This window comes from Mya arenaria, chromosome 6 (genome assembly GCF_026914265.1).
Source record: "Mya arenaria isolate MELC-2E11 chromosome 6, ASM2691426v1".
NCBI lineage: Eukaryota > Metazoa > Mollusca > Bivalvia > Myida > Myidae > Mya > Mya arenaria.
This window is the reverse complement of record NC_069127.1, coordinates 48,220,707-48,233,186: the sequence shown is the minus strand read 5'-3', so window position 1 is coordinate 48,233,186 and position 12,480 is coordinate 48,220,707. Positions and strand designations below refer to the sequence as shown.

Sequence of the window (12,480 nt, the reverse complement as noted above, 5' to 3'; positions counted from 1 at the left end):
TCTGACAGTTACATATAAAGGGCATCAGTTTTTGTGTCTATGTGTGGATGACTCTGACAGTTACATATAAAGGGCATCAGTTTGTGTGTCAATGTGTGGATGACTCTGACAGTTACATATAAAGGGCATCAGTTTTTGTGTCTATGTGTGGGTGACTCTGACAGTTACATATAAAGGGCATCAGTTGTTGTGTCTATGTGTGGATGACTCTGACAGTTACATATAAAGGGCATCAGTTTTTGTGTCTATGTGTGGATGACTCTGACAGTTACATATAAAGGGCATCAGTTTTTGTGTCTATGTGTGGATGACTCTGGCAGTTACAAATAAAGGGCATCAGTTTTTGTGTCTATGTGTGCGCAGTTACAAATAAAGGGCATCAGTTTTTGTGTCTATATGTGGATGATTCTGGCAGTTACAAATAAAGGGCATCAGTTTTTGTGTCTATGTGTGCGCAGTTACAAATAAAGGGCATCAGTGTTTGTGTCTATGTGTGGGTGACTCTGACAGTTACATATAAAGGGCATCAGTTTTTGTGTCTATGTGTGGATGACTCTGACAGTTACATATAAAGGGCATCAGTTTTTGTGTCAATGTGTGGATGACTCTGACAGTTACATATAAAGGGCATCAGTTTTTGTGTCTATGTGTGGGTGACTCTGACAGTTACATATAAAGGGCATCAGTTTTTGTGTCTATGTGTGGATGACTCTGACAGTTACATATAAAGGGCATCAGTTTTTGTGTCTATGTGTGGATGACTCTGGCAGTTACATATAAAGGGCATCAGTTTTTGTGTCTATGTGTGGATGACTCTGACAGTTACATATAAAGGGCATCAGTTTTTGTGTCTATGTGTGGATGACTCTGGCATTTACAAATAAAGGGCATCAGTTTTTGTGTCTATGTGTGCGCAGTTACAAATAAAGGGCATCAGTTTTTGTGTCTCTGTGTGGATGATGCTGGCAGTTACAAATAAAGGGCATCAGTTTTTGTGTCTATGTGTGCGCAGTTACAAATAAAGGGCATCAGTGTTTGTGTCTATGTGTGGGTGACTCTGACAGTTACAAATAAAGGGCATCAGTTTTTGTGTCTATGTGTGGATGACTCTGACAGTTACATATAAAGGGCATCAGTTTTTGTGTCTATGTGTGGATGACTCTGACAGTTACAAATAAAGGGCATCAGTTTTTGTGTCTATGTGTGGATGACTCTGACAGTTACAAATAAAGGGCATCAGTTTTTGTGTCTATGTGTGGGTGACTCTGACAGTTACAAATAAAGGGCATCAATTTTTGTGTCTATGTGTGGATGACTCTGGCAGTTACAAATAAAGGGCATCAGTTTTTGTGTCTATGTGTGCGCAGTTACAAATAAAGGGCATCAGTTTTTGTGTCTATGTGTGGGTGACTCTGACAGTTACATATAAAGGGCATCAGTTTTTGTGTCTATGTGTGCGCAGTTACAAATAAAGGGCATCAGTTTTTGTGTCTATGTGTGGGTGACTCTGACAGTTACATATAAAGGGCATCAGTTTTTGTGTCTATGTGTGGATGACTCTGGCAGTTACATATAAAGGGCATCAGTTTTTGTGTCTATGTGTGGATGACTCTGGCAGTTACAAATAAAGGGCATCAGTTTTTGTGTCTATGTGTGGATGACTCTGGCAGTTACATATAAAGGGCATCAGTTTTTGTGTCTATGTGTGGATGACTCTGGCAGTTACATATAAAGGGCATCAGTTTTTGTGTCTATGTGTGGATGACTCTGGCGGTTACATATAAAGGGCATCAGTTTTTGTGTCAATGTGTAGATGACTCTGGCAGTTACATATAAAGGGCATCAGTGTTTGTGTCTATGTGTGGGTGACTCTGACAGTTACAAATAAAGGGCATCAGTTTTTGTGTCTATGTGTGGATGACTCTGACAGTTACAAATAAAGGGCATCAGTTTTTGTGTCTATGTGTGGATGACTCTGACAGTTACAAATAAAGGGCATCAGTTTTTGTGTCTATGTGTGGGTGACTCTGACAGTTACAAATAAAGGGCATCAGTTTTTGTGTCTATGTGTGGATGACTCTGGCAGTTACAAATAAAGGGCATCAGTTTTTGTGTCTATGTGTGCGCAGTTACAAATAAAGGGCATCAGTTTTTGTGTCTATGTGTGGGTGACTCTGACAGTTACATATAACGGGCATCACTTTTTTTGTCTATGTGTGGATGACACTGGCAGTTACATATAAAGGGCATCAGTTTTTGTGTCTATGTGTGGATGACTCTGGCAGTTACAAATAAAGGGCATCAGTTTTTGTGTCTATGTGTGGGTGACTCTGACAGTTACATATAAAGGGCATCAGTTTTTGTGTCTATGTGTGGATGACTCTGACAGTTACATATAAAGGGCATCAGTTTTTGTGTCTATGTGTGGATGACTCTGGCAGTTACAAATAAAGGGCATCAGTTTTTGTGTCTATGTGTGCGCAGTTACAAATAAAGGGCATCAGTTTTTGTGTCTATGTGTGGATGATGCTGGCAGTTACAAATAAAGGGCATCAGTTTTTGTGTCTATGTGTGCGCAGTTACAAATAAAGGGCATCAATGTTTGTGTCTATGTGTGGGTGACTCTGACAGTTACATATAAAGGGCATCAGTTTTTGTGTCTATGTGTGGATGACTCTGACAGTTACATATAAAGGGCATCAGTTTTTGTGTCTATGTGTGGATGACTCTGACAGTTACATATAAAGGGCATCAGTTTTTGTGTCTATGTGTGGGTGACTCTGACAGTTACATATAAAGGGCATCAGTTTTTGTGTCTATGTGTGGATGACTCTGGCAGTTACATATAAAGGGCATCAGTTTTTGTGTCTATGTGTGGATGACTCTGACAGTTACATATAAAGGGCATCAGTTTTTGTGTCTATGTGTGGATGACTCTGACAGTTACATATAAAGGGCATCAGTTTTTGTGTCTATGTGTGGATGACTCTGGCATTTACAAATAAAGGGCATCAGTTTTTGTGTCTATGTGTGCGCAGTTACAAATAAAGGGCATCAGTTTTTGTGTCTATGTGTGGATGATTCTGGCAGTTACAAATAAAGGGCATCAGTTTTTGTGTCTATGTGTGCGCAGTTACAAATAAAGGGCATCAATGTTTGTGTCTATGTGTGGGTGACTCTGACAGTTACAAATAAAGGGCATCAGTTTTTGTGTCTATGTGTGGATGACTCTGACAGTTACATATAAAGGGCATCAGTTTTTGTGTCTATGTGTGGATGACTCTGACAGTTACATATAAAGGGCATCAGTTTTTGTGTCTATGTGTGGATGACTCTGACAGTTACATATAAAGGGCATCAGTTTTTGTGTCTATGTGTGGATTACTCTGACAGTAACAAATAAAGGGCATCAATTTTTGTGTCTATGTGTGGATGACTCTGGCAGTTACAAATAAAGGGCACCAGTTTTTGTGTCTATGTGTGCGCAGTTACAAATAAAGGGCATCAGTTTTTGTGTCTATGTGTGGATGACTCTGACAGTTACAAATAAAGGGCATCAGTTTTTGTGTCTATGTGTGCGCAGTTACAAATAAAGGGCATCAGTTTTTGTGTCTATGTGTGGGTGACTCTGACAGTTACATATAAAGGGCATCAGTTTTTGTGTCTATGTGTGGATGACTCTGGCAGTTACATATAAAGGGCATCAGTTTTTGTGTCTATGTGTGGATGACTCTGGCAGTTACAAATAAAGGGCATCAGTTTTTGTGTCTATGTGTGGATGACTCTGGCAGTTACATATAAAGGGCATCAGTTTTTGTGTCTATGTGTGGATGACTCTGGCAGTTACATATAAAGGGCATCAGTTTTTGTGTCTATGTGTGGATGACTCTGGCAGTTACATATAAAGGGCATCAGTTTTTGTGTCAATGTGTGGATGACTCTGGCAGTTACATATAAAGGGCATCAGTGTTTGTGTCTATGTGTGGGTGACTCTGACAGTTACAAATAAAGGGCATCAGTTTTTGTGTCTATGTGTGGATGACTCTGACAGTTACAAATAAAGGGCATCAGTTTTTGTGTCTATGTGTGGATGACTCTGACAGTTACAAATAAAGGGCATCAGTTTTTGTGTCTATGTGTGGGTGACTCTGACAGTAACAAATAAAGGGCATCAGTTTTTGTGTCTATGTGTGGATGACTCTGGCAGTTACAAATAAAGGGCATCAGTTTTTGTGTCTATGTGTGCGCAGTTACAAATAAAGGGCATCAGTTTTTGTGTCTATGTGTGGGTGACTCTGACAGTTACATATAACGGGCATCACTTTTTGTGTCTATGTGTGGATGACACTGGCAGTTACATATAAAGGGCATCAGTTTTTGTGTCTATGTGTGGATGACTCTGGCAGTTACAAATAAAGGGCATCAGTTTTTGTGTCTATGTGTGGATGACTCTGGCAGTTACATATAAAGGGCATCAGTTTTTGTGTCAATGTGTGGATGACTCTGGCAGTTACATATAAAGGGCATCAGTTTTTGTGTCTATGTGTGGATGACTCTGGCAGTTACAAATAAAGGGCATCAGTTTTTGTGTCTATGTGTGGATGGCTCTGGCAGTTACATATAAAGGGCATCAGTTTTGTGTCTATGTGTGGATGACTCTTGGAGTTACATATAAAGGGCATCAGTTTTTGTGTCTATGTGTGGATGACTCTGGCAGTTACATATAAAAGGCATCAGTTTTTGTGTCTATGTGTGGATGACTCTGGCGGTTACATATAAAGGGCATCAGTTTTTGTGTCAATGTGTAGATGACTCTGGCAGTTACATATAAAGGGCATCAGTGTTTGTGTCTATGTGTGGGTGACTCTGACAGTTACAAATAAAGGGCATCAGTTTTTGTGTCTATGTGTGGATGACTCTGACAGTTACAAATAAAGGGCATCAGTTTTTGTGTCTATGTGTGGATGACTCTGACAGTTACAAATAAAGGGCATCAGTTTTTGTGTCATGTGTGGGTGACTCTGACAGTAAGAAATAAAGGGCATCAGTTTTTGTGTCTATGTGTGGATGACTCTGGCAGTTACAAATAAAGGGCATCAGTTTTTGTGTCTATGTGTGGATGACTCTGGCAGTTACATATAAAGGGCATCAGTTTTTGTGTCTATGTGTGGATGACTCTGGCAGTTACAAATAAAGGGCATCAGTTTTTGTGTCTATGTGTGGATGGCTCTGGCAGTTACATATAAAGGGCATCAGTTTTGTGTCTATGTGTGGATGACTCTTGGAGTTACATATAAAGGGCATCAGTTTTTGTGTCTATGTGTGGATGACTCTGGCAGTTACATATAAAGGGCATCAGTTTTTGTGTCTATGTGTGGATGACTCTGGCGGTTACATATAAAGGGCATCAGTTTTTGTGTCAATGTGTAGATGACTCTGGCAGTTACATATAAAGGGCATCAGTGTTTGTGTCTATGTGTGGGTGACTCTGACAGTTACAAATAAAGGGCATCAGTTTTTGTGTCTATGTGTGGATGACTCTGACAGTTACAAATAAAGGGCATCAGTTTTTGTGTCTATGTGTGGATGACTCTGACAGTTACAAATAAAGGGCATCAGTTTTTGTGTCATGTGTGGGTGACTCTGACAGTAAGAAATAAAGGGCATCAGTTTTTGTGTCTATGTGTGGATGACTCTGGCAGTTACAAATAAAGGGCATCAGTTTTTGTGTCTATGTGTGCGCAGTTACAAATAAAGGGCATCAGTTTTTGTGTCTATGTGTGGGTGACTCTGACAGTTACATATAAAGGGCATCACTTTTTGTGTCTATGTGTGGATGACACTGGCAGTTACATATAAAGGGCATCAGTTTTTGTGTCTATGTGTGGATGACTCTGGCAGTTACAAATAAAGGGCATCAGTTTTTGTGTCTGTGTGGATGACTCTGGCAGTTACATATAAAGGGCATCAGTTTTTGTGTCTATGTGTGGATGATCTGGCAGTTACATATAAAGGGCATCAGTTTTTGTGTCTATGTGTGGATGACTCTGGCAGTTACATATAAAGGGCATCAGTTTTTGTGTCTATGTGTGGGTGACTCTGGCAGTTACAAATAAAGGGCATCAGTTCTTGTGTCTATGTGTGGATGACTCTGGCAGTTACAAATAAAGGGCATCAGTGTTTGTGTCTATGTGTGGATGACTCTGACAGTTACATATAAAGGGCATCAGTTTTTGTGTCTATGTGTGGATGACTCTGACAGTTACAAATAAAGGGCATCAGTTTTTGTGTCTATGTGTGGGTGACTCTGACAGTTACAAATAAAGGGCATCAGTTTTTGTGTCTATGTGTGGATGACTCTGACAGTTACATATAAAGGGCATCAGTTTTTGTGTCTATGTGTGGATGACTCTGACAGTTACAAATAAAGGGCATCAGTTTTTGTGTCTATGTGTGGGTGACTCTGACAGTTACAAATAAAGGGCATCAGTTTTTGTGTCTATGTGTGGATGACTCTGGCAGTTACAAATAAAGGGCATCAGTTTTTGTGTCTATGTGTGCGCAGTTACAAATAAAGGGCATCAGTTTTTGTGTCTATGTGTGGATGACTCTGGCAGTTACATATAAAGGGCATCAGTTTTTGTGTCTATGTGTGGATGACTCTGGCAGTTACAAATAAAGGGCATCAGTTTTTGTGTCTATGTGTGGATGACTCTGGCGGTTACATATAAAGGGCAACAGTTTTTGTGTCAATGTGTAGATGACTCTGGCTGTTACAAATAAAGGGCATCAGTTTTTGTGTCAATGTGTGGATGACTCTGGCAGTTACATATAAAGGGCATCAGTTTTTGTGTCAATGTGTGGATGACTCTGACAGTTACATATAAAGGGCATCAGTTTTTGTGTCAATGTGTGGATGACTCTGGCAGTTACATATAAAGGGCATCAGTTTTTGTGTCAATGTGTGGATGACTCTGGCAGTTAAATGGACTCTATCATAGTATAAAGTTTAAACTTTCTAAAATATGCTTTTAGTGTATGGTTGTTGATATAGTTTTATCAATGAAATAACAAGAGCTGTCACAGAGATAGAAGTGTCGACTATTCCGCCGCGTTTAAGTTAAAGAATTACAAAGTTTGGTGAAAAATGCATGGATCAATGTACAATTTGATTAAAAGCAACCTTAATCAGAATTTCGAAGTCAACAAAGGCAGAAATTTGCATTTTATGCAAGACAGTACGTGTTATACTTGATAGTATAAAGTCTCAATGCAATACATCAAGTAATTGCAGAGATATTGACTTTATTGTTGTTATATGCGAAACAGGAATTCTATGTCGAAATAAAAGGCAATAATTTGCAATTAATCGAAAGTAGAGTTATTTAATTTGATTTATTAAGTAGGTTGTATTGTTAGGAACACATGTCTATATTTTCAATGCAATATGATTATGATTTATTTGCTGAGATATTGAACTAAATGTGGTTTCATGCAAAACCTTTACCAGAAGTTCAAAGTCTAGAAATGAATAGCCCTTTGTTGCATTTGTGAAAATAGAGTTATCTTACTTGGTTATTTAAGTAGGTTAGATGGTTGAGTACCATTGTGTAAAGTCTCAATGCAATATATCGAGTAGTTGCTGATATATAAACATATGTGTGCTTACATGCAAAACCGTAACAAGAATTTTTAAGTCAAATAATAAAGGGCAATGATTTGCATTATATGCAAGAGCAAGTTATCTATCTTGATTTATCAAGTAGTTTGGAACACATACCTATAGTTCCAATGCACTGCATGATGTATTTGCGGAGATAATAACTTAAAGGGGCTTATATGCAAAACCTTAACCAAGGTGTGAGGCCGACGCCGACGCCAGGGTGAGTAGTATAGCTCTCCTTATTCTTCGAATAGTCGTGCTAAAAACTGTTATTCACGGTTTCAAACATTTCATTCCTCTCTCGCGTCATTTCGCACAGTGCTGTGACACATGCATAAATTCAAAGATGTCATTATGAAAACGACAATAAACTGTCATTTTACAACCTCTTTCGACGTATAATATAATAAAAATGAATCTGGTTTATTTCAGGATAAGATCACAATGTTTTTACCCTATGTGCACGAAAAAGTAAATATTACACTTGCGGCTGTTGTACTCATAAGCTTTTGGTGCTCATGTGGTACATTATATTGCGATCTTACACTGATCAGCACTGACAGGGAACAGGTTTGCAATTAAGCAGGAGTACCTGCTATGTTATCATATGACTGTTGCAGTGTATTCAGCAGGCTTTCTTCTCGGTTCAATGACGATGATCTCAAAGAAAGGATATGAACATTTTTTACATCTTTTGTGTGAAGCAAGTTTTTAGCAATTCAGTTTTACTACCACTATCAATTTGCACAAACTATAAAACTGGGTTTGGTATATTTAGAGTATTTCCCTTTGTTCATTTTAATACTTATTTTTTTGTCCGCAGCATCTCTCCATGAGCCAAACTTCGTGTACGAATAGATCTTCTTGAGGGGGAGTGTATTACACAACAACCATAGCTCTGTTTTTAATATTTTAGCAATAATTGTCATTTGTTCTTTTTTTAACTTATGTTTGTGTCTGTTCTTATATTCCGCAAATGAGTTCAAAACCTGTGCCGCAAGTCCTCTCAATATTAACCTTTAACCTGCTTCTATCCACAACACTCTCCTTTGCCATGTTTAATTGCTAGTTTAAAAAAACAAACTTAAAATGTCCCGACTATATGTTATCTCGCCCCTTACGGTCTTGATATTGACTGACTAGGCATTTATAGCAACATAAAGTTATTGATTGACTTGTATATTATTTTTAGGTTTAATGAGTAACATACATTTCGAGGGGTTACAGCAAAAACCTCGTATCTCTATTTTTGGAAAATATTCAGGAGAAACAAAAAACAGTTTTTTTTAGTATATATTGTTACATTAGTTATATAATTGATTCAATACATAGAACACGGTGTGTTTGATGTACAGGCAAAGTAAATAAACTGTAACATTTAAAATGACTACAGAAAGGACAAAAAATGTTTTTGCATGACTATTTAGCATGCAATTTAATGATTATGTTTGTGCAAAAACATTGTATATAAATATAATGGCATTTTGCTGAAACACTTCACGTAAAGACGATGATTATAGCTCGGGCAAAAACCCTGCATCCATGCATACCGTGTTTTTGCTCGAACAAGTTCACCTTACTCTAACCTTATTTGTTGTGCAAAAACCCTGTATATAATTTTACCGGGATTTTGCACTCACACTTTTCCACAATATGACAGTAACAAAATGAGCAAGAACATTGTATCTATACATACAATGATTTTGCAGCAACATTAACATGCAGTTACAACAAATAAAACTAAGACTAAACATAGTATATGTAACATACAAGGATTTTGCTCAACACAATTTTCAATAATTATTCAATATTGAAAACAAAAACACAGTATCTGTCAAGTGTTAACAGTTATTGTATAATCACCACTCAATAATTATGAAAAAACACTGTGATTCCATCATTTTCAATCCATGAATTGAACAATAGCTTGAACTGAACTTATAGCCTTTGCCCTTTGTAAATCACTGTCAGGAGATGCTGAACTTTTCAACAGTTGTTTCTTTTGTCTTCGTGTGCAATGTTTATCTTTAGGTTTAACCCTTTTTTCTTTTGACTTTGTAGAGATCTTTTTCTCAGTTCCTTTGATTGCAATGTTACGATTTGCTTTCTTGGGTTGATCTGATGAGGACTCTGTGTCTGTTGAATTCAGATCTTTTGATGCAGGAACAAATGTTTTGTCACAATCAGTGTCATCCATAAATGGTTCTAGTTTTGCTTTCGCCACAAACGCACTGAGGGGAATATTGTCATCTGTACTGGAAGAATATATGTAAGCCAATTTCTTTCTTGTTTGAGTCTTTTGCCTTTTGTTTCTGCGCACTGGTTCTGTCACACTGTCTTTTACTTCATTGCCAGGTTCGTTAACATCATGAACTACATTGTCAATTTCGTTTACTTCTGGTTCTGACACACAGTATTTCGCTTCTTTGCCATCCTCATTCACCTCATGTACTACATTGTCCAATTCATTTACATGTACTTCTGGTTCTGACACACAGTATTTTGCTTCCGTGCCTAGGACGTTCACATCATGTACTACATTGTCCATTTCGTTTACTTCTGCTTCTGACACATTGCTTTTCGCTTCATTGCCAGGGTCTTTCACATTATGTACTATAGTGTCCATTGCATTTACTTCTGGTCCTGACACGCAGTCTTTCGCTTTATTGCTATGCTCAGTCAAAGCATTTACTGAATCATCCATTTCATGTACTTCTTGTTCTGACACACAGTCTTTTACTTCATTGCTTGGCTCAGTCAAAGCATTTACTGCATCGTCCATTTCATGTACTTCTTGTTCTAACACACAGTCTTTTTCTTCATTGCTTAGCTCAGTCAAAGCATTTACTGCATCGTCAATTTCATTTACTTCTTGTTCTAACACACAGTCTTTTACTTCATTGCTTGGCTCAGTCAAAGCATTTACTGCATCATCCATTTCATGTACTTCTTGTTCTGACACACATTCTTTTTCTTCATTGCTTGGCTCAGTCAAAGCATTTACTGCATCGTCCATTTCATGTACTTCTTGTTCTGACACACAGTCTGTTACTTCATTGCTTAGCTCAGTCAAAGCATTTACTGCATCGTCCATTTCATGTACTTCTTGTTCTGACACACAGTCTTTTACTTCATTGCTTGGCTCAGTCAAAGCATTTACTGCATCGTCCATTTCATGTACTTCTTGTTCTAACACACAGTCTTTTTCTTCATTGCTTAGCTCAGTCAAAGCATTTACTGCATCGTCAATTTCATTTACTTCTTGTTCTAACACACAGTCTTTTACTTCATTGCTTGGCTCAGTCAAAGCATTTACTGCATCATCCATTTCATGTACTTCTTGTTCTGACACACATTCTTTTTCTTCATTGCTTGGCTCAGTCAAAGCATTTACTGCATCGTCCATTTCATGTACTTCTTGTTCTGACACACAGTCTGTTACTTCATTGCTTAGCTCAGTCAAAGCATTTACTGCATCGTCCATTTCATGTACTTCTTGTTCTGACACACAGTCTTTTACTTCATTGCTTGGCTCAGTCAAAGCATTTACTGCATCGTCCATTTCATGTACTTCTTGTTCTAACACACAGTCTTTTTCTTCATTGCTTAGCTCAGTCAAAGCATTTACTGCATCGTCAATTTCATTTACTTCTTGTTCTAACACACAGTCTTTTACTTCATTGCTTGGCTCAGTCAAAGCATTTACTGCATCATCCATTTCATGTACTTCTTGTTCTGACACACATTCTTTTTCTTCATTGCTTGGCTCAGTCAAAGCATTTACTGCATCGTCCATTTCATGTACTTCTTGTTCTGACACACATTCTTTTTCTTCATTGCTTGGCTCAGTCAAAGCATTTACTGCATCGTCCATTTCATGTACTTCTTGTTCTGACACACATTCTTTTTCTTCATTGCTTAGCTCAGTCAAAGCATTTACTGCATCGTCAATTCCATGTACTTCTTGTTCTAACACACAGTCTTTTTCTTCATTGCTTAGCTCAGTCAAAGCATTTACTGCATCGTCCATTTCATGTACTTCTTGTTCTGACACACATTCTTTTTCTTCATTGCTTGGCTCAGTCAAAGCATTTACTGCATCGTCCATTTCATGTACTTCTTGTTCTGACACACAGTCTTTTTCTTCATTGCTTGGCTTAGTCAAAGCATTTACTGCATCGTCCATTTCATGTACTTCTTGTTCTGACACACATTCTTTTTCTTCATTGCTTGGCTCAGTCAAAGCATTTACTGCATCGTCAATTTCATTTACTTCTTGTTCTAACACACAGTCTTTTACTTCATTGTCAAGGTAATATGCACGCTGTTCGTGGCTTTGATGAACATTGGACTGATCTCTTTCTATCTCGATACAGCTTTGTATAAGTTGTTCGTCAGAAGAATCGGACCACATCTGAAAAAAATCAAACTCTATTTTAACACCTAGAGTGTTTTAGATTATAAATATTAAAAGTAGTTATGTAATTTCACATAAGAGCGTAACACATGCAATATGAGTTCTTAATTACGAACAAAAGTGTAGACTCAGATGAGACATTTCCTGTAGGAGCTGCTGTGTTAGTTTTGGAAACGTCATTCCTGCAAATGCAGCACTGTTTGCTGTGGTATTTCGATTTTACAAATGCTTAAACTCTTTCAAAGTTCATCTTATTAATATTCATAAAGTAAGGGTTCAGAAAATAATTTAGTTTGTCAACATGCAAAGGAATAAAAATTAATGTTCTTACCTTTAAGCTCTATTATAGTCCTTAGAAACACATCCTTTCTAAGTTTACCTCGGACAAACTATGAGGGAA

At 37.7% G+C, this 12,480-nt stretch overlaps 1 protein-coding gene across 1 annotated transcript; it reads right to left on the bottom strand.

Moving 5' to 3' along the window:
• Positions 1-9,566: 9,566 nt before the first annotated feature.
• On the bottom strand, positions 9,567-12,077 carry LOC128237846 (cysteine-rich, acidic integral membrane protein-like). Its single transcript, XM_052953426.1, has one exon. The coding sequence runs from the start codon at positions 12,075-12,077 to the stop codon at positions 9,567-9,569; it is 2,511 nt and encodes an 836-aa protein (XP_052809386.1).
• Between the last annotated feature and the right edge of the window lie 403 nt (positions 12,078-12,480).